Below are 27,202 nucleotides of genomic sequence, written 5' to 3'. Positions count from 1 at the left end.
CAGAGGGCAGATAATAATAAGGGACAGAGGGCTAATCTGGGAAGGCTTTACTGATGAATGGGAACTGAGCCAGGTTTTGAAGGGAGTGAGCATAGCGAATCATTCACAGGTGAGGGCGGGAAACCTAAGAATAGCATAGGGGAGAAGTCTGTGGATACTGCGGAAAAGCAGTGGAGTTGAAGAGTATTAGTTGTAGTATTAGTATTAGTTGTAGAATATTTATAGAGACACTTTTTAGAGATACTTCAGAAAGTGGTACTGAACTGCAGGCAATTTTGCAGCAACCTCCCGACCCCCCCATCCTGCCCTGGGATATTTGGCAAAGTCTGCTAACAATTGGAGGGAGGGTTCCAGTATAGTATCTAGGGGGTAGAGGTCAGGGATGCTGCTGAACACCCTACATACGCATGCAGAGTAGCGCCTACAACAAAGAATCATCTGTTCTAAAATGTCAATAATGTCAAAGTTGAGAAACCCTGCTTTAAAACTACACGAATATTATGAGAAACAGAGCTATTGCTCCTAGATTGCTTCTAGGTGATAATTTGTTGTTTTCTGCAGTCTAAATCAAGAGGCCAGAAGGCTGGTGAGGAGACAACAAGAGAAGAATAACACAGAAGCTGTTTGGACCTAGGTAAGTGTTCCTTTTTTCTTTCTTTCTTTCTTTTTTGAGACAGAGTCTCACTCTATCACCCAGGATGGAGTAGTGGGATCTCAGCTCTCTGCAACCTCTGCCTCCCGGGTTCAAGCGATTCTCATGCCTCAGCCTCCTGAGTAGCTGGGATTACAGGCATCCGCCACCACACCCGACTAATTTTTGTATTTTTAGTAGAGATGGGGTTTCACCATGTTGGCCAGAGTGGTCTCGAACTCCTGGGCTCAAGCAATCCACTGGCCTTGGCCTCCCAAAGCGCTGGGATTACAGGCATGAGCCACAGCGCCTAGCCAGTTCTTATTTTCTTAATGGAGACAAATAAATTGAATTTATTTAAAAATGACATTGAATTCTTGCCATGTTTAGTTGCTTAGGGGAAACTTTAAGTCAGTAGGTTCACAACTGAGCGAAAAAGATGAACAGAATTCACAGTTAACAATAATCTGGCCAGGCGCAGTGGCTCATGTCTATAATCCCAGCACTTTGGGAGGCCAAGGCGGGCAAATCACTTGAAGTCAGGAGTTCGAGACCAGCCTGGGCAACCTGGTAATACCCTGCCTCTACTAAAAATACAAAAATTAGCCAGGCATGGTGGCGTGCCTGTAATCCCAGCTACATGGGAGGATGAGACATGAGAATCGCTTGAATCTGGGAGATAGAGGTTGCAGTGAGCCGAGAACGTGCCACTGCACTCCAGCCTAGGTAACAGAGTAAGACCCTGTCTCAAAAACAAAACAAAACAAAAATCTAAACAAAAAAACCCAATAATCTAAGACAGACTACAATGTTTGTCAATATAGAGGAATATACTAATTACTCTAGAAACAAAACATGATTCTCTGTGCAACTCAGGGGAACTTCTTGAAAGAAAAATTTACATGAGTCTTGAACTAAATCCACATTCGGAAAAGATGAGAAAATGATGAGTCTGAATAGAAGACAGTTTGAGCAGATAAACAGAAGTATTTAATAGAAAGTAGCAGGGAGTGGCAAGACGTCAGTGGGGCTGGAACTCAGCAAGAGACCTGAAATGCAGATTGGGTCACATCACAAAAGGCTTGCAATGCTTTCCAAGAGTTCAAACTTCGTTCTGCAGACGATGCAGAGCACTGAAGGTATAAACTGATAAGGCCCATGTTTTAGAAAAATAACCAGTGGTGGCAGGGAGGACTGGGGGGCGGCGGGAAACTGGGATGTAGAAATATAAGATTTGGTGAAAAAGAACTGGAAATAGAAGATTTTTCTTATGTTATAGATCTGAGTATTTCATTACAAAACAAAGAAGTAACTAGAAGGTGAAAAGGAGTTTGATAGACAAGAATATGAGGTCTGCTTCTGACGTGTGGTAAGATATTCTGCAGAACCAAGAAGTCTGGAACTCAAAGCGGAGATAAAAGACTCATGGTATAGATAGGAAGTGAAGTGCTGAAGAATCCCATCATAACACCACACATTCCAACAGGCAACTGAACCAAAGCATATCTCTCAAAACAAAACAATGATATTCCATAAAACCCCAACTACCCTGATTAAAAACTCGCTTATCATTTAACTTGGCCAAATATTGGCTGAGAATCTACTAGGCCCAGTGGAATTCCAGCAGGGATTTTTTAAAAGCCAGAGGTTGTGCTGCATTTGAAACCAACTGAATGGTAAATTTTCCAAAAGATGACTATGAAAGACTGGGGGGAAAAAGAATAGAATAAAAATTGGCCCTGAGTTCAGTTTTGATCTGGTACCCGAGTCTCCAAGGCTTACTATGACAATTGACCTCTCATTGGCACATTTGGTGTTGCATACAAGTCAAACTGCCTCAATTCAATCCTAGCTGTGTAACTTCTTTAAGCCTCAGTTGTTTTCATCCACAAGAAGTTGATAAGGATAGTCCTTTCACCCTAGGGTTGAAATGTGGATTAAATTAGCAAGCATGTTAAGTGTAACTACTGCTCAGTTCTTTAGTCCATAAGGCGTTTTGAAACTAAAATTTGCATTGTTCTGGATTATTTTCATTTTATGTGGCATAATGATACATAGAAAATCTAACAATTCATCACTCACTTAAGTGTGGCTGGGACTGCTGGCTGCTGCCCAAGGGCTATTTTCCCCTCTTTCCCTCCATCATGCTTAGAAACATGGCTTCCTGGTATAAAAACCACATTTCCCAGCATTCCTTGAGCCAGGTGCATTCATGTGACTAAGTCTTGGCCAATAGGATAAGGCTTCAGGAAGCCTCCTTAATATGGTAGATTTCTTTCAGGCTGCCTGAAATTCTGGGTATGAGATAATCTTGTGAATGGAAGTCATACATGGTGAAGCAACACAATAGGAGTCTGGATCCCTGATTGGGTGAAGCTCCGTACTACTCTTGAACTGAGCACCTCCAGCCTTCTTTAAAGTGAGAGAAATAAACTTATCTTCCAATTAAGCCATATATTTGAAGGTTTTTCAATTACATGAAGCCAAACCAAAACTTGACTGAAATACAAAACAAATGGAATTCTGGTTTATTTTGTTGGACCTAAAACTCTCATCTGAAACATGAAATATTTCATGTTTCATTTTATTTTCTTGGATTTAAAAGAAAAAAAAACCTCTTTAAAAATGTATCATACTAAGTGCATGGAAAGAAAATCAGAGTAAAATCACACCTGAATCACCACAGCCTCTGTGGCTAACTCTAAACAGGGATGGTTAAAGACTGGAAGAAAGAGGAGGAAAAAATCATCATGTCAAATTATGGCTCTTTTGGTCGTTTTAAGACTTTCTCCAGAATTAGTTATTAGAGGGCAATAATGAAGCAAATTGCACATGCATATTACTTCTGAGTTATGAACAATACAACCAGCAGTAACCTTTGAAGCTGTCAGGATCTTTTCAGGCAGGCAATTAAAGTGAAAAATGAGAGTGTGCACAACTTCCATCACCCAATACTACATGTAATAACACCACCTACAAACACTGACATAGGAGTGGGGCTCAGTCTGAATATTTATTAATGCAGATCTGTTCCCATTTGTTCCTCACCTTTTCCTATAACCCATCCCACCTCCACCTGCCAAAATTTTTTTTCTTTAAAGGGCAGCTCTGACATCATGCATCACATTTACCTGAAACCTACATGCACCGTGACATCTCTCCTGTCTGCACTGAAAGAAATTTTCCTCCCTTTCCCTTGACTCAAATATAAATTTAGGACAAGCTTAGATTCTAGAAGGAAAAGAAGTTGATAAAGAAGTAAGCCCAATCAGGAAAACACAAAATAAGATGAAAATAATCAATAATGGATATTTACAGATGGCCAAATATGCACATCAAGTATGGGGTGCTAGGCACTGAAGGTCCCCGCTGCCTGCCCCTACCCACCCCTGCCAACACACATATAAAAAGGTCTCAGCTCTCAAGCAGACTGGATTATAGAGGATGTGACTTATATTGATCTAAGAATAATCTAGTGTAGAAGTATCAGCTTTCCTAATAAAGTGTAAGAATCACTATTTGCATGTTTTGTGATTTAAGTACCTGGACTTTAGAGAAATGGCAGGGATAACCAGAAAGGGGGGTTACCTGATGAGCCAGTTGGAGTAGGTGTTCTCAAGCTAAGAAGAAACACCCATGCTAGAGGCCTAATACCTGATGCCTATGATCCCATCTGTGAGTCTGTCTCCTGTGGTTTCAGCCATTTCTAAAGCAACAAGAGCCTAGAGGCCAGTGGTTTCTAGCCAGAACTGCCCATTATTATCACCTGGGTAACTTAAAAAAAAAAAAAAAAAGTCTGATGCCAAGACCCATCCCCAAAGATTCTAATATGCAATCAGGGCTGACAATTACTATTACAGACTCTGAGAAGGCTCAGAAACTGGAAAAGGGATAGAGAACTGGTTGGGAAAGTTATTTACACCAATTTGCATCCCTCCTACCCTTCCAAACTAAAAAGGCAATTGTGAAACTGGAAAGGAACTATTGGAAGTGATTTAAAAGTTGTATAAGTCCGACATCCAGTGAAATAATTTATTTATTTATTTATTTATTTATTTATTTATTTATTTTTTGAGATGAAGTCTTGCTCTGTCCCTCAGGCTGGAATGCAGTGGCATGATCTCAGCTTACTGCAACCTCCACCTCTTGGGTTCAAGTGATTCTCGTGCCTCAGTCTCCCAAGTAGCTGGGATTACAGGTGTGCACCATCACACCTAGCTAATTTTTGTTTTTTTAGTAGAGATGGGGTTTCGCCATATTGGCCAGGCTGGTCTCGAACTCCTGACTTCAAGTGATTTGCCCACCTCGGCCTCCCAAAGTGCTGGGATTACAGGCGTGAACCACAAGACCTACCCGAAATCATTAAATTCTGACTTCACTTGGGACTCAGGTTTATTTCCCCCCCTTTCACTTTCTATACAGAAAGTGTTAAGCTTAGTAATTATGTAGACAAGTTAGTGTTTTCAGGTATTTCGAAAACCAAATCACAATCTTTGAATTGTGAGTGGTTTTCATCTATTCGGTAAGGGTGTTCTGACAAGACCTCTGACAGGGAACCGTTTATTTTTCTTCACAGTATGTGCCTACAATTAATAAAACCACATCACTTTAGTTGTTCTGTGGTTCAGAATTTTCTGTAAGTCAGATTGGCCAGAACCAGTGTGGTTTTCCTGTGCTGTTACTATTCACCTCGGTAACAAATCAGGCCATATCCAAGTATATTAGTTTTGTATTTTGGAAGCCAGTTTTGTCAAGGATTTGGCAAAAGGAATTGCCTTCGTTACTTCCTATCTCCCAGGGAAGCCGAATCATTGCTTAAAAAAAAAAAAAAAGTCACAGGGACAAAGAGCTGAACATCCAGACAGAGACTGACTGGATGGCTCTGCCTAAGAGTTACCAAATGTAAGTGCACATAGGTCACAGCTTACTCAGGTCAAATTCTGGTCCAAGAGGCTCTGCCAGGCTGGCTAGAGCATTATGCATGCCGACTCCACACCCAGGTGGCAGCCAGGAACACAGTGTTCAGGCTCGTGGGCCACAGAGGTTATGTGCTAGCTGGGGATTTATTGCTCCTGATTCTGTGCAGGTTGTGTATTCATTCTACTTGCTAATGAGTAGGGGAGCATGCTGAGCTGTAACTCAGATTGATCTCGCTGATGGTGTGAATTTGGGTGTCTGGGAAGTCCCTGGACCTTCTCAGTTATCTGGCACTTGGCAGATGGCTCCTGACAATCTTGGCTTCTGTGGAAGGACTTCTGGGAATTAACTCTGGACTTTCTGTTGCTTAAAAAAACAAAAAAAGGCTTAAATTTCTTTAGACAATGTAAGATGGTAGTTACTGACAGTCTGCTATTTTCTGTGTGACTTGAGCAAGTTTCTCAGAAGATAAAGATGACAGTGACTCATAGCTCCTACACATGAAGAGGTTATTAAGAGGATTAAAAGAGATAAGCCATAGACAGCACAGAGCACAGTGGCTGGTACATGATAAATACTTAATAAATCTTACCCACTAGGGGCCGGGCTCAGTGGCTCATGCCTGTAATACCAGCACTTTGGGATGCAGAGGCAGCTGGATCACCCCAACTTGGTGAAACCCCATCTCTACTAAAATACAAAAAGTAGCCAGGTGTGGTGGTGTGCTCCTGTAGTCCCAGCTACTCAGGAGGCTGAGTCAGGAGAATCGCTTGAACCTGGGAAGCGGAGGTCGCAGTGAGCCAAGACGGCACCACTGCACTCCAGCCTGGGCGACAGAGCAAGACTGTGTCTCAAAAAAACAAAACAAAAAAAACCCCCAAACACCAAAAACTTACCCACTAGGTACATTATTATTTTAGGTAGTAAGGTCTGAAAGCATTTAGTGCTTGCGTTGTGGGATTACATTTGGGAACAATCAATAGTTCTCAAGTAGCAATAATAACTGATAATAAAGATATTATTACTATCACTGAGTGTCTACTATGGGTCAATACAAAATGAATTGCTTTCGGTGTGCAGTCCTCATGAAAATCCTGTAAGGGAGATATGTCCTGACCCTCACCGCTTCCCAGAGGAAAATAAAAAGCTCAGAAAAGGCCCAAATCACAGGACCAGGAGAGAAAGCCTTAAATCTGGGTTTGTCTGACTTCAAAGTATGTGCTATTTGACCACATTTGCTGCTTCCCCTCAGTAGAAATAACTGGTTTCGTAGTATGGAGCCCTACAACACTGTTCAGTAACAATGCTCTCAAATTAAATTGCCGGGTGGCCTTTCCTTTGTATTTTAACTTTGAAGGTGATTTTATTATATCTCTTCCATAAATGAACATGGATTTTTATACCAAAATTAAAATAAGCATTATGTAACTATTAGTATAAAACATTTTTGTTCTTATATGACCCAACATCATCTCACACAGCCCCAGAAGCACATGGAACACTTTCCAGGCACCCCACCTTGCCCAATTCCCACTCTTTAAGTGCTATCCAGCTACTGTAATGGGACGTCAACAGCCCCATAACTTAGGAGCAGGTAAAAGTATGGTATTCCTGATCTTTCCAATAAAGTTTATGTTTTTGATTGCCCATGTCTGACTCTAGGCATAGATTTATTTCTGGACCCAAATATTTCTCATGCCCAGTACTCCGGGAGGCCGAGGTGGGCAGATCACCTGAGGTTAGGAGTTTGAGACCAGTCTGGCCAACATGGTGAAACCCCGTCTCTACTAAAAATAAAAAAATTAGCCGGGTGTGGTGAGGTGGGAGCTCACCTGAGGCAGGGAGTTCGAGAGCAGTCCGGCCAACATGGTGAAACCCTGTCTCTACTAAAAATACAAAAATTAGCCGGGTGTGGTGATGCGTGCCTGTAATCCCAGCTACTGGGGAGGCTGAGGCAGGAGAATCGCTTGAACCCGGGAGGCGGAGGTTGCAGTGAGCCGAGATCAGGCCGCTGCACCGCAGCCTGGGCAACAGATTGAGACTCCATCTCAAAAAAAAAAATTATTTCTGGACACTAAGATTGCTCTTGGGGCTGGCAGGCAGCTCTCTGAATTAAGTGGTTGGTTTTGGCCTCATTTGCCATGGTGTCAGGAATCAATACAAATTGACCAGGTGACCGGCTGGATGGGAAAGCATACAGGTCTGAGCCATGCCTCTTTCCCTTTTTTAAAAAGACTTAAAAATTAGATTTTTTAAAAGAGCAGTGTTAGGTTCACAGCAAAATGGAGAGGAAGGTACAGAGATATCCCATATACTTCCGCCCCCGCCCCATGCACGGCCTCTCCCATTACTAGCATTCCCCACTAGAGTTCTTTTTTTTCCTTGCTAAAAAGTGCTTCATAGAATGCTGGAATGCTTTGGAAGCACTGAGGTGAAATATTTAGACAAATTCTGATGGAAATCAGAACCCACGACAGAAGCTGCAACACTGTTACTGCACCTGCATCTTTTATTAAGTTTCTCCTTTGGGTGACTGATTTTAAAAAACACCAGAGGTTCTAGTCCAGGTTCTAATTATTTCTAGCTTAGAGATTTCATCAAGTCAGTTTCTTTACCTAGGAAAAGAAGATAATGATATATGCACCAACTCCCTCACAAGCTTTAAGTGAGAATCATACATTTTAATTATTTATTTTCAAAATTAATTATTATTATTATTTTTTTTTAGAGATAGTGTCTGTTGCCCAGGCTGCAGTATAGTGGCATAAACATGGCTCACTGCAATGTCAATCTCCTGGGCTCAAGAGATCCTCCCACCTCAGCTTCCTGAGTGGCTGGGACTACAGGCATGCACCACTATGCTCAGCGAATTAAAAAAAGAATCCTCCCACCTTGGCCTCCCAAAGTGCTGGGATTATAGGCGTGAACCACTGTGTGAATCATACATTTTAATTGAGCAATTCCAGTATAAATTCTAAGGACCTACCTCAGCTTCCAAGATAAGGTGGCCTGAGAGTCATTGTTTCTCAAGCAGGAATAGCCCAGTGTAGTCATGTCTTAACTCATTAGTCTCTCTGGCAAATAATCTCTGCGAAGAGAAGGCTTAAACTGTACACTAAAATAGAAACCTGAATTATTTGTATAAAGAACTTAGATTTCATTTTACTTTTGCTATCCTTGGAACTTGAGTGCACACACGCACTCGGATTATGATTTTTCTCTTGCAAGAGTAGGGACTTGCATCAGAAAAGTTCTTCAAAAGTTCTTCCAAAGAGCCATGTGACTTTTCAGTAGAGATAGAAAACCTTTCGGCTAGCTTTAAGCTGAGTTTATTAAAAGCCATTCTGATTCACTACAAACTGTGTGATCGACTAACTTGTTTTATACATAAAAGACAGCCTTTCAATTTATAAAACCAAGATACATTTAAATGATTTTATCACACATTCAAGCCAAATGCAAAACTTTCTATCATGGTTAAGTAAAATAGACATTATCAAGGTAATCACAAGGCATCAGATTCCTCAGAGAAGCTCGGGAGACCTCTGGGATTTGGTAAACGTTACTATCAGCTGAGTTTCAACAAATGGAAGGCAAAGACTCTGATGGATTTTCTAGGCTTACTTAAGATGAGGTTTAATGCTCTAGACATGGATTCAATATAATAAAGATACTGTGTCCTCATTTCTATGGCTTGGTTTTAAAAGGAATGCAGAGATAACATACTTTAAAAAAAAAAAGTAGTTGCTGAGTATCTAGAACTACTCTGCCTGTCAATCTCTCCTCCCTTCAGCCCACACCTTCCTACTTTAGCCAATCAGTTCAGTGTTTTTACAGTATTTTTGATGCAACTCACATTAAGACATACATTTTAAATCATAACCAGTACACCCCTCCAGACCCAAACATACGAAAGTTTCACAAAACATTACTAAACTTCACCATATGTGATGTACCTTGATAATACCATTGCTTTTTTTTTATTTTTTATTTTTTATTTTTATTTTTTTGAGACAGAGTCTCGCTCTGTCACCCAGGCTGGAGTGCAGTGGCACGATCTCGGCTCACTGCAACCTCTGCCTCCCAGGTTCAAGCGATTCTCCTGCCTCAGCCTCCCGAGTAGCTGGGACTACAGGCGCATGTTACCATGCCGAGCTAATTTTTTGTATTTTTAGTAGAGACGGGGTTTCACCATGTTAGCCAGGCTGGTCTCCATCTCCTGACCTTGTGATCCGCCTGCCTCAGCCTCCCAAAGTGCTGGGATCACAGGCGTGAGCCACCACACCCACACCCAGTCACCACTGCATTTTTAAAAAATGTTATGACAACCCATTAAATTGATGTTGTCACTGACTAATGAGTCCTAAATGGTGACTTCAAAAAAATTCGAGTCTTGCTGAATTACAAATCAATAACGTCATGTGTTAAGTCCACTCCCACACATGGCTCTTTATTGCTTATATGATAAGAGATTTAGGTAAAACACAGAAGATCATTTGCAATTTGGCTCCATCAATCAAATTATTCAAACTCATCTCTAGTTCTCTACATGCCTCCTACACTCCAGCAACTGCTAACTTCTTCCCGTCCTCTGCACATACCTCATCTACACTCTATACCTTTGGTTCTGATTATCCTGTTTGCCTTTCTGTGTCCTGTTCCGTGTGCCAAGCACTGTTTTACACAGTCTCTCTTGCCTCTGGTTAGGTTCAGAGAAAATCAGGGGGTGAAAGGAGAGGGTGGTTCAGTATTTGTTCTACTCCCTCCTGAGCTAGGCATGGTTTTGGAAGCAGCTGCTATGCTCCACCTAGGGCCACAGCTCTGGGAGGGCAGTCATCCCCCTTGCAAGGCTGCCACTCTCCAGGTTCTGTTCACAGCGTCACCTCCCCTTCCCCTTCAGCTGTCTGCTGTTACTAGGTCCCAGGTGTCTCAACATCTCTTACCCTGCTACACCCCTATAAATAGCCCCCATATTTAACTCTCTTCTATTCTTTGGGGGCCCAGAATGATATGCCTTTGTAACACATGCTACCCAGAACACCTCGTCCTCACCTGCTTTTCTGTGGTCATCCTCAAACCCATCATCCAAAGTCCACTATAAAAGTCACCTCCTCTACAAAACATTCCATGAAGCTACATGGTAGAATCTGCCTTAATAGTCAGGTATATTAAAAAAATAGATTACATTTTAAAGTGCTTTGTTCCCAACAGACTCAGCTTCTCCAAAAGCCAGCAACTTGTTTCTTTCCTGTCCCTAGCATTTAGCACAAGGGCTGGCAAATAATCATGATCATTGAAAGAATAAATGAGTGAAAGGTAAGAGGATTCTCAATTATTAAATGACATCACAACTGCATGCCAGTAGGTCGTATTTTCTAACAAGAGGGTCTACAGAGCTGCTTTGTCTGAATTCCCATTCTGGGGTGATCTAGTCACCCCATTTTCTCTACATGTAGCTGCCGGGATCCAGCTAGAGACAACTGCTGCTTACTGTGTGGTGAACCCAGTATCTCTGGTGGTAACTAGCTGGCTCCCCACAATCCCACATCACCTGGCAGGGTGTTTCTGCTTACGATGCTAATGAGATTTTACTTGAAAGTAGTAATTATTGCCGCAACCCAAGAAAATAATTAATGGCCAATTTTAGTGGGCAAAATATTCATTAATCAAGTCAACAGACAAGAGACCTGCAGAGTTTAGGAAAAAGGTCCTTAGAGAGAAGGAAAAAAAGATAATCACCTAGAGATTTCTCCTTTTCGTAAGTATAGGTTAAATCTATTCAATTATAGTCTCTTGAAAGTTTACATTTCAGATTTAGTCCAATGACTTCTAATGAAGTCTAGAGGTTTAAACTTTTGAGTTTTAGAATGCATTGCACGACTGTTATTTAATCATTATACTGCACAAAAAGGTAGTGATAACGAGGAGACAACATTAATCTCATATTTGGTTGGTTTAAAACACTTCACGCAAGGATTTCTGAACAGGACAAATGTCAGCTTCTGTTTTCTTATATTACAAGTGAGGAGGAAGAAAGGTGTTTTGATGAGAACGCCACTGGGCTTGGTGAACGTTTACGTCATCTTTGACCCTTATAAACACACAGCTTTTTAACTGAGGGTGAGAGGACATTTTAAATTCTTCTAACACCTTGGTAATCAGAGCGCAGGGAAATATCTGCCCAAAAAACAACACAGTGACCCAGAGATCAAATCAAACCTACACCTACTATTAAAAGATACTTCAATCCCAAAGAGCATGGGCCCTCATGAAAAATGATAAACAAACCCCTCCGGCCTCTCCCTCCAGCCCTTCTTCTCAATGCCCTTTTATAATATTCACGTCCTCAGATTTATGTCGACCATATATTGCCTAGAAGTGTCTCCCCATTCCATTAAAAGGGACTTAAGGGACGGGAGATGGGTCACAGAAGGCAGCAAACAATAACTGACAGTTGAGTTTATTTTTTAAAACCAAAAAAACTTCCATGTTTTAATTTAACTTTAAATGCTAACAACCATATTCTAGGCTCGACATGCCCGTAAAGCTGTTTCACAGTCCAGGGAAAAAAATTTTTATTGTAAATAATGCTCACCATCCACATCTTAACAGTCTGGATGCTGAAGCATTTTTCATTTAGAGTAATGATCTCCAGGAGTAAAAATAATATAATTATAACTGAACTACTTGGTCAGCTAAATCACAACCAGAAATGCACTGGTATGTATTTCATTCACCGTGTCAAAAAATCTTCATTCTGAACCATCAACGCAGCACTAAATTTTGATCTGTCATTGAAAACAGGTCGCTTCTATTTCTGGCTTACAGCATGGTAACAGGGCACAGCAATTGGCAAAGACAGCTAATATTTCACATTAAATCTCCCTACCTGACCTTCTGAATCAAAAATGGAGGGGCTCATGAAGAAGAAATTAAGTAAACACTCTTTTTTCTTTAAAAAAACAAAAACAAAAACAAAAAAACCCCTCTTAAAGGATAGAAAAGAAACGACTGAAATTCTTGGGATACAAATTTGTTGTTGATAGGTCAGCCAATAAAGGCCACTGAAGGGTGTGGGCTGCACCCCTGGGCTGCCTCCTCTTAAAGACAGATAGGAGGGAAGAGGGAGTTTCTTGGTGTCTAGGTGGTCCTTAAGACAAAGCCAGAACTGGCATCTCCAGTGGAAGGAGGACTACAAGGTCAAAGGGTATGTCAGCCACTTTGGGTGTGGCCTCAGCTGGCCCTTTGCAACCCACTGCTACTGAGGGTTGAGATGTGGACAGAGGTGATGGACATGCATTGCAGAAGGAAGCAACATCTCTTGAGACTCTTCTCCTCCATGACTCGTTTTGAAGTCACTTGTGGATCTGTATTTAAACCACGTTTTTATCTTTCTTTTAGTTTACCTTTAAATACAATTTGAGGAAAGTTTTGCAGATACTTCTCCCTTCTTTTTCCCACCACAACCCAAGCCTAGGTAAAGTGACCCTCCCATCTGCTCCTTTTAGTTGCCCCATCTTCACACTTACCCCATGGTTTGAAACCTCCTGATGGGCATTCTCTCCCACTGGCTCCGTGTTTCTCAACCTGGGTAGGTTTATCGAGTAGCGTTTCCCTGCTATAGCCCCGGTGATTCCAATTTAATTGATGTGGCATGAAAGACCCACTGAGACACCTGAGTGCACCCCAGGTGACTCTCATGTGCAGTCAGGGCTGAGAACTACTGCTGTGCTAAGCTCCCCGAGGACAAGCCCCAGGGCTGTTCACGTTTGAACCAGACCTAGCACAGGGCCTGCTTGCTAAATAGTGATGGAGTACATAAAAGAATGTTGTTCAGTGATTAAAGAAGACAGTGGGAGGAAAAAATAGGAGGGCCATTCAGGATGGCCTCTCAAACTTGAGTGTGCATCAGAATCACCTGGAGGCCTGTTAAAGCTCAGGATGGCGGGGGTTGGGGGGGTAGGGCGGGCATCCCCAGTGCTCCTGATTTAGTAGCTCTAGGGTAGGCCCTGAGAATTTCCATTTTTTACAAGCTCCCAGGTGACGCTCATGCTGCTGACTGATCTCAGGACCACACTTCTAGAACCACGGCACTGAAATGACCAAAGCAGTCTAGTAATCTTAGATGAGATGACATATTGTAACAGGCTGCAGGAACTGATGAGGTGGCCAAGGATGGTAATTCTATGAGGGACTCACAAGGAGGGGCTGCACAGGTCTTTAATCCTATCTGATTGCTGGCCACAGGGCTGAGGAAATCTCCCTTTTAGACTGTGATTCCAATTCACTCAGCTACCTTTAATCTTCATGGCTTAAGTATATGAATTATCCATCACGTGTCCACTATTATTCAGAATTAGGGTGTGGTTGGCAAGAAGAACAGACTGCCATCAATATCTAAATAAAAATTATAGTAACACTTTCTTAGAAATAGGCCCAAGAAAAAATTTTCCAAAAGCAACCAGTGGCAGACCTAGGCCAGACAACAAACCGATGGCTGCTAGTTAAATCAGCTGAGGCACTGGATTCTACAGCTGTAAAAATACAGTGGTTTAAAATCCAAGCTTCCAACAGCCATCCAAATAGATGCTAAAATTACATGGTGGGGAGGGGAATGCATGCTCTCTTTAATTACTGCCAGTTAAGAGATTTCTTTCTTAACAGATAAAGGAAAGGAATAGGAAAATGCCAGTTGCATTTGGTTTTCCTAAGAGAGCACTGGCTACTGGTTCCTAGTAACCCTACCATCACCCAAGCCATTGAACAGTGACACAAATGGCATTGTGACAGTAACACAAGCATGGGTTCTCTCTCCATTTCTGATGAATCATCTTAAGGGTTGATATGGTTTGGCTGTGTCCCCACCCAAATCTCATCTTGAATTCCCACGTGTTGTGGGAGGGACCTGGTGGGAGGTAATTGAATCATGGGGGCAAGTCTTTCCCATGCTGTTGTTGTGATAGTGAATAAGTCTCAAAAGATCTGATAGTTTCAAAAAGGGGAGTTTCCCTGCACAAGCTCTCTCTGCCTGCTGCCATCTATGAAAGACATGACTTGCTCCTCCTTGCCTTCCACCATGATTCTGCGGCTTCCCCAGCCACGTGGAACTGTGCGTTCATTAAACCTTTTTCTTTTGTAAATGGCCCAGTCTTGGGTATGTCTTTAACAGCAGCATGGAAACAGACTAATATATGGGTCCTAGACAGCGGTAATAAACCTGGGTGTTAGACAACTGAATGTCTCTCTACTTTGGGGTTGTGAGACAGTCTTCAAGGAGTTTCTAGAACAGAAGTAAACAGGAAACTATGTTCTCTGAAAACAGTCTGTTATTGGGAAGGGAGTAGCATAAAGGTGGTGGGCTCACCCACTCAACAAGGATCAACTCCTACATTTGCAGAGAGCAGTGGTTTAAAGTGCAGTCCCAGACCAGCCCCTGCCACTCCCCAGACCTAGCAAAAGCAGAAAGTGTGTGTGTGTGTGTGTGTGTAGGGGTAGGGGGCAGTGCAACCTACATTTTAATAAGTCCCATGCTAAAAATTCTGACGCAGCTCAAGTTTGAGAGCTACTGACAGGGCTTCAGAGTCCTCGAAGCACCTCGGCATAGCTTTTCTTGGGCAAGTCCAACAACCACGTGGAAAAGATAGTATCATTCCATTTTAAACATTAGGGAACTGAACTGAGACAACCAAGATAAGCTTAAGGAGGCATAGTGGCTAAATGTTAATACAGGATCCTGGAACAGAAAAATGACATTAGGGGAAAACTAAGGAAATCTGAATAAAGAATAGCCAACAATGCATTAATTTGGTTAATTAATTGTAACAAATAGACTATACTAATGTAAGACATTAATAATAGGGAAAACTGGGCATGGGAATGTATAAGAACTGTACTATCTTTGTGATTTTTTCTAAAATAAAAAGTTTGTTTAAAACAATTAGGGAACTGATGCTCTGAGATACATGTTAAAGCAAGATGCTAAATACACAATGGGTGCCTATGGCATTATTTTCTGTATGTTTAAAATATTTATGAAATATTTTATAATAAATTATACAATACTTTAAAACTGTAAAAACTATACATACTCAGACACTGTTTTGTCTTTTCTCCGGAAAAGGACTGGCATGTGTTTAGATAAGGATGCTGTGCTTGCAGCAGGCCTGAAACATACCCTTGTCCCAGCAGAGGCTGTGGATCCTTTTTGTGCAAGCCCTCTTTGTATTGTCAGCTCTGGCACCACGAAGGGGACCTGCCCATGCTCAGGATCATCCCTGAAAAATAACTGCTGTGATGGGAGATGCTCTGGGTCCCACCTGCTCCCCAGGCTCCAGGTCCCTGCCTCTCCCCTCATACCCACCACAGGCCTGGGCATCTCATCATATTTATAACCCCACAGGGCCCTCATCTCAGCTAGGCCTCCTCCAACAGTAGCTGCTCCTTCTCCAGACAGTGATGGCATTTTAATGAGGGCACTATAGAGCCTCTGAGCCCTGCAGGAGTGAACTGCATGCTGAAAGCTGCCGGTGCCTTCAGACCAAGCCAGTTGGCCATTTCCCTCTGCCTTTCTTTGCTGCAGACTGGACTGCCCTTGGTCAGAGGTAAAACCCATGCCCCTCGCCCCAGTGGCTTCTGATGGAGCAATGCCTCTGAGGCCAGCCCGGAGCTCTTGATGATGCATCAAGTCACTTACTTACCTCTTTCTTCTCTAACCTCTGAAGGAGTTAAAAACAGGTGGTGAAACCGACAGAATGGGGATTCAGAGGAAAGAGAGCTAAGAGGCCTGAACAACCCATAAACTGAATTTTAATCCCTAGAATAGTGGGACATTCATGGCTGCCCACATGTTTCTGAGGCTGGCTATTTTCGCTCTGCTGTTTTAATGCCAACACCAAGGAATGTGTGTGGCAGCCAGCCTTCCCCTGACACCTTTGCCTTGGGTCTTGCCCAGACCAAATAAGTGAGGATGAGGGGACAGGGGCCAAGGGGGCATTGTTTGTGAGTTCAAGAAACAACACTGAAAGCTTACTGGTTTGTTTTCTAGACCAAATACATCACCCTCATGTACCTGCTGGCTCCCCCTGCCCTTACTCATGCCATTATGTCATTTTTGACTGCTCTCCCTCCACTCCTCAGTGGAGTCAAACACAATCCCTCCCTAAAAGGCCTGTTGAAGTCCAAAAGGCAGCCCAGGGGATTGTTCTCTGCCTTCTTTTGTATCATTCATTCTTTCATTCAACCAATATTTATTGAAGACCTACTATGTGCCAGGTACTGTTCTAGGCACTAGAAATACGGCAGTGAACAACAAAAAAAAGAAGATTTACATTCTGGGAAGGTCAAGGGTCAATAAGGCCATCACTAAATATACATTGTTATGTGTACTATGTCAGATGGTAATTTCTAGGAAGAGAAACAGAACAGGGGAAGGGATGAAAGTGACAGCCATCCTGCTCTCTTCACTGGCACTTAGGTTAAACATGCCATTATCTGGCTGGGCCCAGTGGCTTACACCTATAATTCCAGCACTTTGGGAGGCTGAGGCAGGTGGATCACCCGAGGTCAGGAGTTTGAGACCAGCCTGACCAATATGGTGAAACCTCATCTCTACTAAAAATACAAAAATTAGCCGGGCATGGTGGTGGGCGCTTGTAATCCCAACTACTCAGGAGGCTAAGGCAGGAGAATTGCTTGAACCTGGGAGGCAGAGGTTACAGTGAGCTAAGATCACGCCACTGTACTCCAGCCTAGGCAACAGCGAGACTCCGTTTCAGGAAAAAAAAAAAAAAAAGCCATTATTTAACTCAGTTAATGTTTCGTTTCCTCTTCAGCTAGATCCTCTATGTTCTCAAACAATTAAGGGCTGTTTTCGGCTTCTTCCAGCATAGGATTGTACACACTGTCGCCGTTCAACCAATTCTGTTGAACAAAAAAACTTATACAGCTGATTCATATTTTAGAAACATAGACCTTCTGGGTGCAAAGGGAAGTCAGGAGATGAATTAATCCATGTGGAACTGCAGGCAGTGAGTCATCCATTCCACACCTATTTTCCAGCAGCCATGTCCTAGGCACATGAGTGCAGCACTGGCCAGATACTTGTGGGCTCACCAGTGAAATCCTGCCCTCGTGATGTGTACATTTTGGTGAAAAAGACCAGCAAATGATAAGCGATTACTTCTTTGTTTTTGTTGTTGTTTGTTTGAGACAGAGTCTCGTTCTGTTGCCCAGGCTGGAGTGCAGTGGCACGATCTCGGTTCACTGCAACCTCCACCTCCGGGGTTCAAGCAATTCTTGAGTCTCAGCCTTCCACGTAGCTGGGATTACAAGTGCCTGCCACCACGCCTGGCTAATTTTTTGTAATTTTAGTAGAGACGGGGTTTCACCATGTTGGTCAGTCTGGTCTCGAACTGATCTCGGGTGATCCACCCGCCTCAGCCTCCCAAAGTGGATAAGCAATTACCTCTATGAAGGAAACGGGCAGGGAGATGAAAAGGAGAAAAGCAACACGGAGGATAGGAAAAGCCTTTCCATGGAGATGATGTTCCAGCCAAGACAGGAAGGGGGAGAAGGCGCCAGCGAGGCCAAGGGCAGGATGGGGGTGGGCAAGGATACTGAGAAACAGCTCCTGGAGGAGGAGTCGGCCAGGGCACAAGCCTGGAGGCGGAAATGTGCTGGATGCATGGCCACAGAATCCAGTTAGTGTGGGGATGAGGCTGGGGAAGGCAGGAGCCAGCTTTCACAGGCCCTTGTGGGCCACTGTCGGGAGTGTGGGTTTCATTCTAGTGCAATGGAAAGACACAGGAGAGTCTGAGCAGGAGAGAACACAAGATTTCTATTTTAAGAGGATCCCTCTGAAAAGACAGCCCCAGAATCAGGGTGACTACATGTCACACTTTGCCAGGGACAGTGCCACTTTATACCTGTTGTCCTAGCATCATTATTAATAGCACCCCATTTCACTCTCCAAAGTGTTGCAGATTAAGGGAAAAATTATACAGTCGTCCTATCCAGAACCCATTATTATAACTAACATGATTCACTGTTCTGAGAAATCTATATGCTCTGTACCAGTCACATCCCCCCAAATACAGCAGAGGCTGAATACAACATATTCTATGGTGGGAAATTAAGCCTGTCCTCCAGCATCGCAATTATAAAAAGGTTCTACTGTGTTCTGGTGGTTTTTTTTTGAAAGACAGGAAGAAGAGAAAATTCTATAAACTTCGCTCCATGATGTATTCCATCTTTTACAGCTGCTGCGGGGGGAAAACTTTTCCACAGATCAAATCTAAAATGTTCGTAGTTCAGGTGGAGTCTGTCCTCACTTGATATGGACAAAAAGGGCCAGTCATTGCTGTCTGTGCAGAGATCCTGAGAGTCCTGTTCTTGAAGAAGCCTGCCAAAATCACCTCTGAGCAGCTCCAGGTTACATAAGCCCTGTTTCTCTAACCTCTCCTCTCAGGTCTTATTTTTCAAATGTTCAGTCATCCTTGTGGCTCCTCTGTTTATCCTCGCCAAGTTCTTCACACTGACACAGTATTTCTAAAGTTATACTCTAGAAGCCCTCTGCTATTTTCCCTACCAAATCTTTCCAGAAGCCTCAAAGCCATTCTCCTCTGCATCTAAGCCATGGGCCGGGAAACTGGAACCGGTGCAGACAAGCCACACTGTACCTCCTGCCTTGCTTCCACCTGTCCTCCTTGGACCAGACCACCTAAAGAGAGGATTAAGCATAATCTTACTGTGTCTGGGGGACAAAGGCACGTAGGGTGGCAACCTCTGTCAGCTTGGATTATGCCCCTTCTCATATTCCATCTTAGAATCTCAGAATGTTGGGGTAAACGCGACCTTAGCAACACTCTTTTCATTTGGTAGATTTATTGAAGGCTGATCCTACAAATTGCTCATAGACGGGACAGAACTCACCCTGGACCGTGGCCCTTCCCGTCTGCTTTGCTGCCCCTCCAACCACTTCACGGAAATGTTACCATCCTCTGATTGATTTATACTGACTGAGCTGAATTTACATGTCTTTTCCTACCCCCCACCTTGACTTTACTTAGCTTCTTGAGGGCAAATAATATATTTAATAGGTCTCTGTATTATTCACAACATGGCATCTTCCATGTAGCCAGGTTTCTGGGGAGATATTTGCTGAAACTCCTGAATGGATTCTTAAGGCTTCTCCTTGCTTTATGATAGAAACAAGAGTAACACTCCCAGGCTTTTGGGGGTCACAGGCTCTGGGACAAACAGACCTGACTCCAAATCCAGGCTATGCCACCAGTTTCCAGGCTATGCCACTAGTTTACCAGCTAGTAGTTAACCAGTTGTAGGAAAGGTATTATAATTCATCTTCATCAGAATAATGGGTGCAATATACCTACCTCTTTCTGAGGGCTACAAAAGCCTACCTATGTTGTACAGAAATGCCTCAACAGACACATGTTCTGCTCTGAACACCACTTCTCCCTCTTTTGCTTGCTCTGCTCAGCTATTTTCCCAATAGGTTAAGCTTTTACCAAAAAAGAAAAAAACGTCCTAATAGTGCTGTTCTTACCAGAGATAGCATTTTTTCCTCATGCTGAACTACTTAAAACCCTCCTTAGGTAAGAGATAAAACTATGCTGTAACTTATATCCTTTTGTAAATTTTTAAAGTAGAGTGCTGAGATAACACCAAAATGGGGGAATTCCTAAGGTGACTTGGGACATAAGTAGGAGTGAGGACAGTATTTAAGCTTAGAGAGAAAATGAAGAGAAGCCTTCTGATGAGGTGTGAGCCCATGGAAAACGGCACAGGGAAAATGAATCGGAAATGCAGTCTGTGGGGTAACACTGCTGCAGAAGGAAACAAGCGAGGAGAGCCAGCGTCTCCATGGTGCCTCCTCCTCCTGACTCAGAAACTCAGGGAAGCAGGAGTTGAAGCCTATGACCCCTAGGACTGATCCCATACTGACATCTTGTGGTTACAAGTGTCATGACACTTACGTGGTCCCATGGCAGGCATGGACATGCATATTCGTACCACAATCATGTCTTCATTTCGCAGCATTTCAAAAGCATTAAACGTTTTCTCAACCCCAAGCTCCCTGTTCTCAGTAGAGGCAGAAGTGAGTGAAGGAACTGCTGATGAATGTGACACTGGCATTTGTCCCTCCCAATTGCATCCATGCTAGTGGCTGAAGCCTCTGCAGCCTTGGCTGAGCATCTCTTCTCCAGCACCCAAGGCTTCTTTAGGAGAATTACTAAAACTCACTGGTTGTTTTAAAAGTGAAATGAAAACTGCAGCTGCTCAGAGCTTTCAAATACCAACCGAACCACTCCCTCATGAAGTCTAAGGGAGGAAGTCAGGAAATAGAAAAGTAACCTGGTTCTTTGGAATTTCAAAATTAAATTTCTCTTCACAACCATACCCCAGAGCTACTCAGTAATGGAGGTGGGCCAGAAACCCTCCATCTTGCAGAATCCCAGATGGTCCTGAGTGCCTGCTGCATTTAAAGCACCTGGGGGATACTAGTGCACCTCAGAGGGCCCACGGTCCAACAAGAGATGGGCAGGACCCCATCACCGTGAAGTAAAGCAAGAGTGGTGAGGGGCGGACATGGGCCGAGAGAGTTCTGGCAGGAGACACCAGGAAAGGCTCCCATGGGAGAGCAGCATTTTTTCTTTTAGGATGAGCGGTGTGGGGCAAATAAAGTTGTGGATGAAGGCATTTATAGCAGGTGGTTAAAGTCACAGGCCTTAGGAATCAGACAAAACAGGATTTACACCCAGGCTCATCACTTCCTAACTGTCCATCTGAACATGATCTGTGAGCTCTCAAAACCTCGTTTTCTTCCTCTGAAAAGCAGGGATAAAAATTCTGACTTCATGTTGGAGTTGTGACGAATGAGTAAAATAATGTGTAGAAGTGATGACTCGGCACACACTAAGGACACACACCAGTTGCTAACAGCTGGAGAAGCAGCAGGAGCGCAGTGACGGGCAGGAAAGGCGGCCACCGCCTGCGGAAGTCAGGGGCAGGTGAGGACAGTGTGGACGTAGGACAAACAAAGACATGGTGGCGGGGCAGGGTCAGAGGACAGAGGCACTGGACGCCAGGCAGGGCCGCCTGACCAGCTCTTGCTCCTCTCTGCTCTCCCAATGTGTCACCTGACTCTTCACTTGGTTTCTTTTTGCCTCTTTATATCCTCTCTCCCCAGGGATGTTATTTTGGCTTTCTGGAGACAAGGGCCTACAGTTCATCACCACGGGTCCAGCAGAAGGCCCAGGTGCAGAGCAGACATTCACTGAGCATTTGGCCTGGCTCCTGCCTGTGCTGGGTCACTTTCAGCAAATTAACTAACCTCTGTTAGAAGGCAGGTTTCTCTTCAGTAAAATTCAAACAAAGAAACAATACTTGCCTTTTTCAGTTGCTGTGAAGATTAAATGAGAAAATGCAAGTGAATGGACAAATGACTGGGAAAAGGCTCAATAAAAGATAACTGCTATGAGAGCCGCACCTGCTAGAGTCCTAGCTGCCAACTTCACAGAAAGCACTGCAGACTGTTTTCTATGAAACCCAGTCTCAAAGACCTAAGGATATGCTCAGATAAATCAGAGAGGGTTGAACAATATTGTCACAACAATATTTTCTAAGAGGTTTGTTAAGAAAATTGGGTTTTCATCTGAATTTCTCCGTATTATGTAACTTTCCCACTTCTTAAGCATAGCTTTCAAAAACACACCATGGCAGCACTGCCCTTAACTGCTTTTCCAGACAAAATCTTTTCAAATTTCCACCAAAAGAACGCAGTTGGCACCACCTTTTCCTGACCGTCCTAACAAATGGATAAACTTTGCTACAATGAGAGTTTAGAACAACATCTGCTCCTATCTGCCAACAAAGTTCAGCTGTGGCTTCTGACACTAAATAGGGCAAGAAAATCTCTTCCTTTAAAAAATAATAACATTTATGCTTTTTTGTTGATCAAAAGTAACAGATGACTATAGAAAAAGTGGAAAATCTAGAAAATTATAAAAAAACAAGTTACCCATAATCAACCATCCAAACATAGTTCAGGCTGTGCATTTTGCTATATCCTTTACTATCCTCTTAGTCTTCTTTGCATATATATTTTTAAAATGGAGTCAGTCTTATCTTTTCACTTATTATATCTGAAGATTTTATTTAATATTTCACTTTGTTGTTTTTGTTGTTGTTTGTTTGTTTTGAGACGGAGTCTCTGTCGTCCAGGCTGGAGTGCAACAGCATGATCTTGGCTCACTGCAACCTCCGCCGCCCAGGTTCAAGTGATTCTCGTGCCTCAGCCTCCCGAGTAGCTGGGATTACAGGCACATGCCACCATATTTCACTTTGTAAAAAATTACCAAATTACATAAAGCTGTGCTGGATGTCAGGCAGTATTGAAAGAGATGTGAAGTCTTTATTTTCTAGAGGTCGGTGCTTCATGAGGGTACAAGACAAACACATAGGAAAAACAAATAATGATATACAATAATGATGGTATACAAGAATGACTTAAGACAGGGGTAGTACAAACAACGTCTGTGAGGTTCACACCTAGATGAAATTACCATGGCCTAGAATGGCCTTGCAAGGACTTCATAAAGGAAGACAGAAATGAGTCCAGCGTGAAGCATTGTAGTTCTATAGAAAATTTTGAATTGATAATGACTAATTTACCTCCCTTTCTCCAATATACAGAAGGACAGATTCACTGAAGTCATTTCCCTTGCTAAGCCTTTGCTCTTACGGACAAAGCTGACCTCCCACAAAAGCTGTTTTTCAAATGTCATAAACGAGGATGTAAGTAATTCAAAACAATTTTCCAATTATGTTTGCATTCATGTGGAAAACTAAGGTTTTAAGAGAAAATAAAAAAGGTTATCTGAAGAATTAGAAGTGAATTCTGAAATTCCAGATTCCTGGTGTCTAAATAACACATAATACAAGAATTAGCAAGAATCTACTCCACACATGATATTGAAACTTGGAACCACTTATCAACCAAGCTTAATTCCTGGGACAGACCTTCCTGCTTAACCTGTATTCATCCACTCATCCATTTAGGAAATACTGTGAAGTATTTTTGAATGTTAATGAGTCCAGCATTGGGCTAGGCGCTAAGGTAAAGTGAACCATATGGACAGGTTCCTGCCCTCATGGAGTTGACAGTTTTAGTAAGAGAAAGGCTGAGAGGTAAACAGACAAGGACAACCCAATGTAATAAATGCTTGGTAAATTAAGCTACCTTAAGGAATTATAGATGCTATAGATATAAATGCTTCATTAAGAAATGAGCACCTAGAAAAAACACTATATTAACCTATGCTTGGAAAATTAGGAAAGGCTTCTTAGAATAGATAACATTTAAGTTTAAGGAAGAAGAGCAGAAAGTCAGGAGTGGCAGTAAAAGAAATATCTAGGGCTGGGCACAGTGGCTCATGCCTGACATGCTAGCACTTTGGGAGGCCAAGGTGGGAGGACTGCTTGAGGTCAGGACTTTAAGACCAGCCTGGGCAGCATAGCAAGACCCCATCTCTAAAAAAAAATTTAAATAAAAAATTTAAAAATGAATAAGGCCTTTCCAGCCCCGGCCCCGGACCCTGCAGCCACAGAGATGTTGATGCCTAAGAAGAACCGGATTGCCATTTATGAACTCCTTTTTAAGGAGGGAGTCATGGCGGCCAAGAAGGATGTCCACATGCCTAAGCACCCGGAGCTGGCAGACAAGAATGTACCCAACCTTCACGTCATGAAGGCCATGCAGTCTCTCAAGTCCCCAGGCTACGTGAAGGAACAGTTTGCCTGGAGACGTTTCTACTGGTACCTTACCAATGAGGGTATCCAGTATCTCCGTGATTACCTTCATCTGCCCCCGGAGATTGTGCCTGCCACCCTACGCTGTAGCCATCCAGAGACTGGCAGGCCTCGGCCTAAAGGTCTGGAGGGTGAGTGACCTGCGAGACTCACAAGAGGGGAAGCTGACAGAGATACCACAGACTTAGTGCTGTGCCACCTGGTGCCGACAAGAAAGCCAAGGCTGGGGCTGGGTCAGCAACCGAATTCCAGTTTAGAGGTGGATTTAGTCGTGGATGTGGTCAGCCACCTCAGTAAAATTGGAGAGGATTCTTTTGCATTGAATAAACTTACAGCCAAAAACCCTTAAAAATAAAATAAAATAAAAATGAATAAGGTGGCACCACCTGTAGTCCCAGCTACTCAGGAGGCTGAGGCGGAAGGACTGCTTAAGCCCAGGAGGTTGAGGCTGCAGTGAGATGTAATCATGCCACCACATTCCAGTTTGGGTGATAGAGCAAGACTCTGTCACAAAAAGAAAAAAAAAGAGAGAGAGAGAGATGTCTAAGAAGAGAGAACAGAATGTTAAAAGTTCTAAGGGAGAGAAAAAACCATGGTGAAATAGTGGAAAAAAGGTATTCAGAATGGCTGGGTCCGAGGGTGGAGAAGGCAGGATTTTGGTGAGCTACAGGTATGCACATACATAACCAGGTGTGGGCATGTGTGTATACACACATACTCATTTAGACCTCAAAACAATCTTCCCATAATTATCATCATTTTGAAGATGAGGAAACAGGTATGAGAACACTAGTTGGTGATAAACAATAAGTAGCCAAAGGACCCTGAATGGAAGAGGGACATGATGAATTTCGCATCTCTGGCAAAATACCAATGATGCAGTGTAGAGAATGCTTTGGAAGTTAGGAAGTGATGATAAAATCTTTATTAAGCTTCCCAGAGAGATTAAAGGACTCACTTTCTGTCATCTGACATGCCATGCCCTGAGCCTGCAACTTGAGAGATCATGAAATGTAGACAGAACCTTTTCCTTCAAGGAGTTAATAATCTACCAGGGGCAACAAGCATATTGGGACACTGGGTGCTCTCTGTAGTGCTTGGCAAGGATTCCATAGACCAACTATTTTCTAAAGCACCATGACTAGCAGAATCATAGACTGAGGTTCCCTCTTTGAAAGACAGCCAAGCTTCTTGCAGGAAGAGAAAGCCCTGACCACAGGGAAACAGTGACCATAGCTACAGCCCCAGCTCTTCTCTGGGTCTGACAAACTCAGGACAATGGTTCTGTTCCCTAACACCTTTCTATAATCCCCAGTCCTAACCTGGTGACCCACCAACAATGTCCACATGGTACCGTGGGTGTCCAGGGCTGTTTCTGGCTTAGTCACACTCTTCCCCTCTTGGGGTTTAGCTACTTTGTCACCTCCCTGCTGGAGAAATGCCACTTACCAATGATAGTGTTAAAGAACATTTGTCCTCATACTTAACAACAATCCAGTCAACCCTTTATTCTGCTTTCTTCAAAGCTATGAGTAAGAAAAAGAAATTAAACTAAAATTTTCAGTGTAGGTAATAGGTTCTTCATACAGCAACATCGTATCTAAATCCATACAACCACCACCATGAGAAAAAGACGTGCTTGTTCTCACAAAACCTGAAAACACGGGAAAAGGTAAATTGACTTGCTTTGGTCCACATGGCTAAATAAGAGCAGAAGCAGGCTTCAAACCCAGTTCTAACTCCAAGGCCAGCCTCATTCTACTATATTATTTAATTCTTCAGAAGTAAAATAGGTCATTTAAAAACATACTATCTTTCCCAAGTTGGCAGTTAACGTGTTTGCTACAGAAGATTGGTCAAGAAACCAATCAGGGGTTTAAAATCCGACTTTGAAATTATATCCTCAACTCTTAAACCTTCATTTATGGTTTGGTGGTGTATTTAGTCTTGTCAATATGGCCCTTGCAGCAGCAGATGTTGGACTGATGTGAGATGGAAAGATTTTTGGCCAGGTTTCTGAAACCCTAAATTCTAGACCAGCTTTCCTTAGTGAATACAGGTTCATGAGAGCTAGGGCTGAGCTGGTGTTACTCTAGCCAAATGCACACTGTTATTATTCAGAGCCTTGGCACCAAACTTTGCCAAGGTGCTGATAGATCAGGGTAGGTTATATGTCAATTAATTATAAGTAGAGGATCATATAATTCATTGTCCAAACCACTGGGACACAGTGAAAGGAAGTGTTATTAATAATGACAACAGGACAAATGTGTAATCCAGGTCTGGCCATGGCAAACCAACACTTATGGTCACCCTGGTCATAAGAAGCCCCTTTACTTTCTAGCTTAAGGCCTAGGTTACAGGAAGTCTAGAGGCCCCACTGGGTCTGGTTGCCCAGGCTCACACCCTCATCCTGTTGCTAATAGCAACAAGTGACTTCTAAAGATGAATCTAAGGAAAAATGCTCCACAGGAATAAAAGCTACAAAAGTATTCTTCTCTAAAGCCCAAAGTTAGCCCAAACCATCTACCCTAAACCTTGGAGCAGGGTAGGCTGCAGTGGAGGAAGTCTGTTTTTCTTACTATTACTACAATATCCTTCTCAAAAGAGGACTAAAAGAATAAGAAAATGTAGTGCAGACACAAGAGCTCTGAGCCTTTTGTGCACCAAACTGACAGTCCCTGGCACTTGTGGCCCAGTAATAGCCCTGATTTTGAACCTGTTCCAGCTGCTTTCCCCCTCAAGGCTCAGGTTCCTCTGGGTGACTGCAATGCCTCTAACATATGTACAAAATGAATGTTGAAAACGCATTTCCCCCTAGAATGT

At 42.9% G+C, this 27,202-nt stretch overlaps 1 protein-coding gene and 1 pseudogene across 2 annotated transcripts in view; one reads left to right on the top strand and one right to left on the bottom strand.

Moving 5' to 3' along the window:
• Positions 1–27,202, bottom strand: part of JAZF1 (JAZF zinc finger 1) — a 354,333-nt gene that overhangs the window by 172,947 nt on the left and 154,184 nt on the right. The window contains exon 1 of one of the 2 annotated variants that reach the window (XM_055293590.2): positions 19,134–19,176. The exons of the other annotated variant lie outside the window; for it this stretch is intronic. Coding sequence (XP_055149565.1) covers positions 19,134–19,173 — 40 coding nt within the window. The 5' untranslated portion in view covers positions 19,174–19,176. Of the gene's footprint in view, positions 1–19,133; positions 19,177–27,202 lie in introns of those variants that run through there. 2 annotated transcript variants of the gene reach the window in all.
• LOC129490112 (small ribosomal subunit protein eS10-like) lies at positions 24,114–24,713 on the top strand (annotated as a pseudogene).

The sequence above is a fragment of the Symphalangus syndactylus genome, chromosome 9 (genome assembly GCF_028878055.3).
Source record: "Symphalangus syndactylus isolate Jambi chromosome 9, NHGRI_mSymSyn1-v2.1_pri, whole genome shotgun sequence".
NCBI lineage: Eukaryota > Metazoa > Chordata > Mammalia > Primates > Hylobatidae > Symphalangus > Symphalangus syndactylus.
Note: the sequence above shows the minus strand (reverse complement) of the source record. Positions and strands in the feature narration are given on the sequence as shown.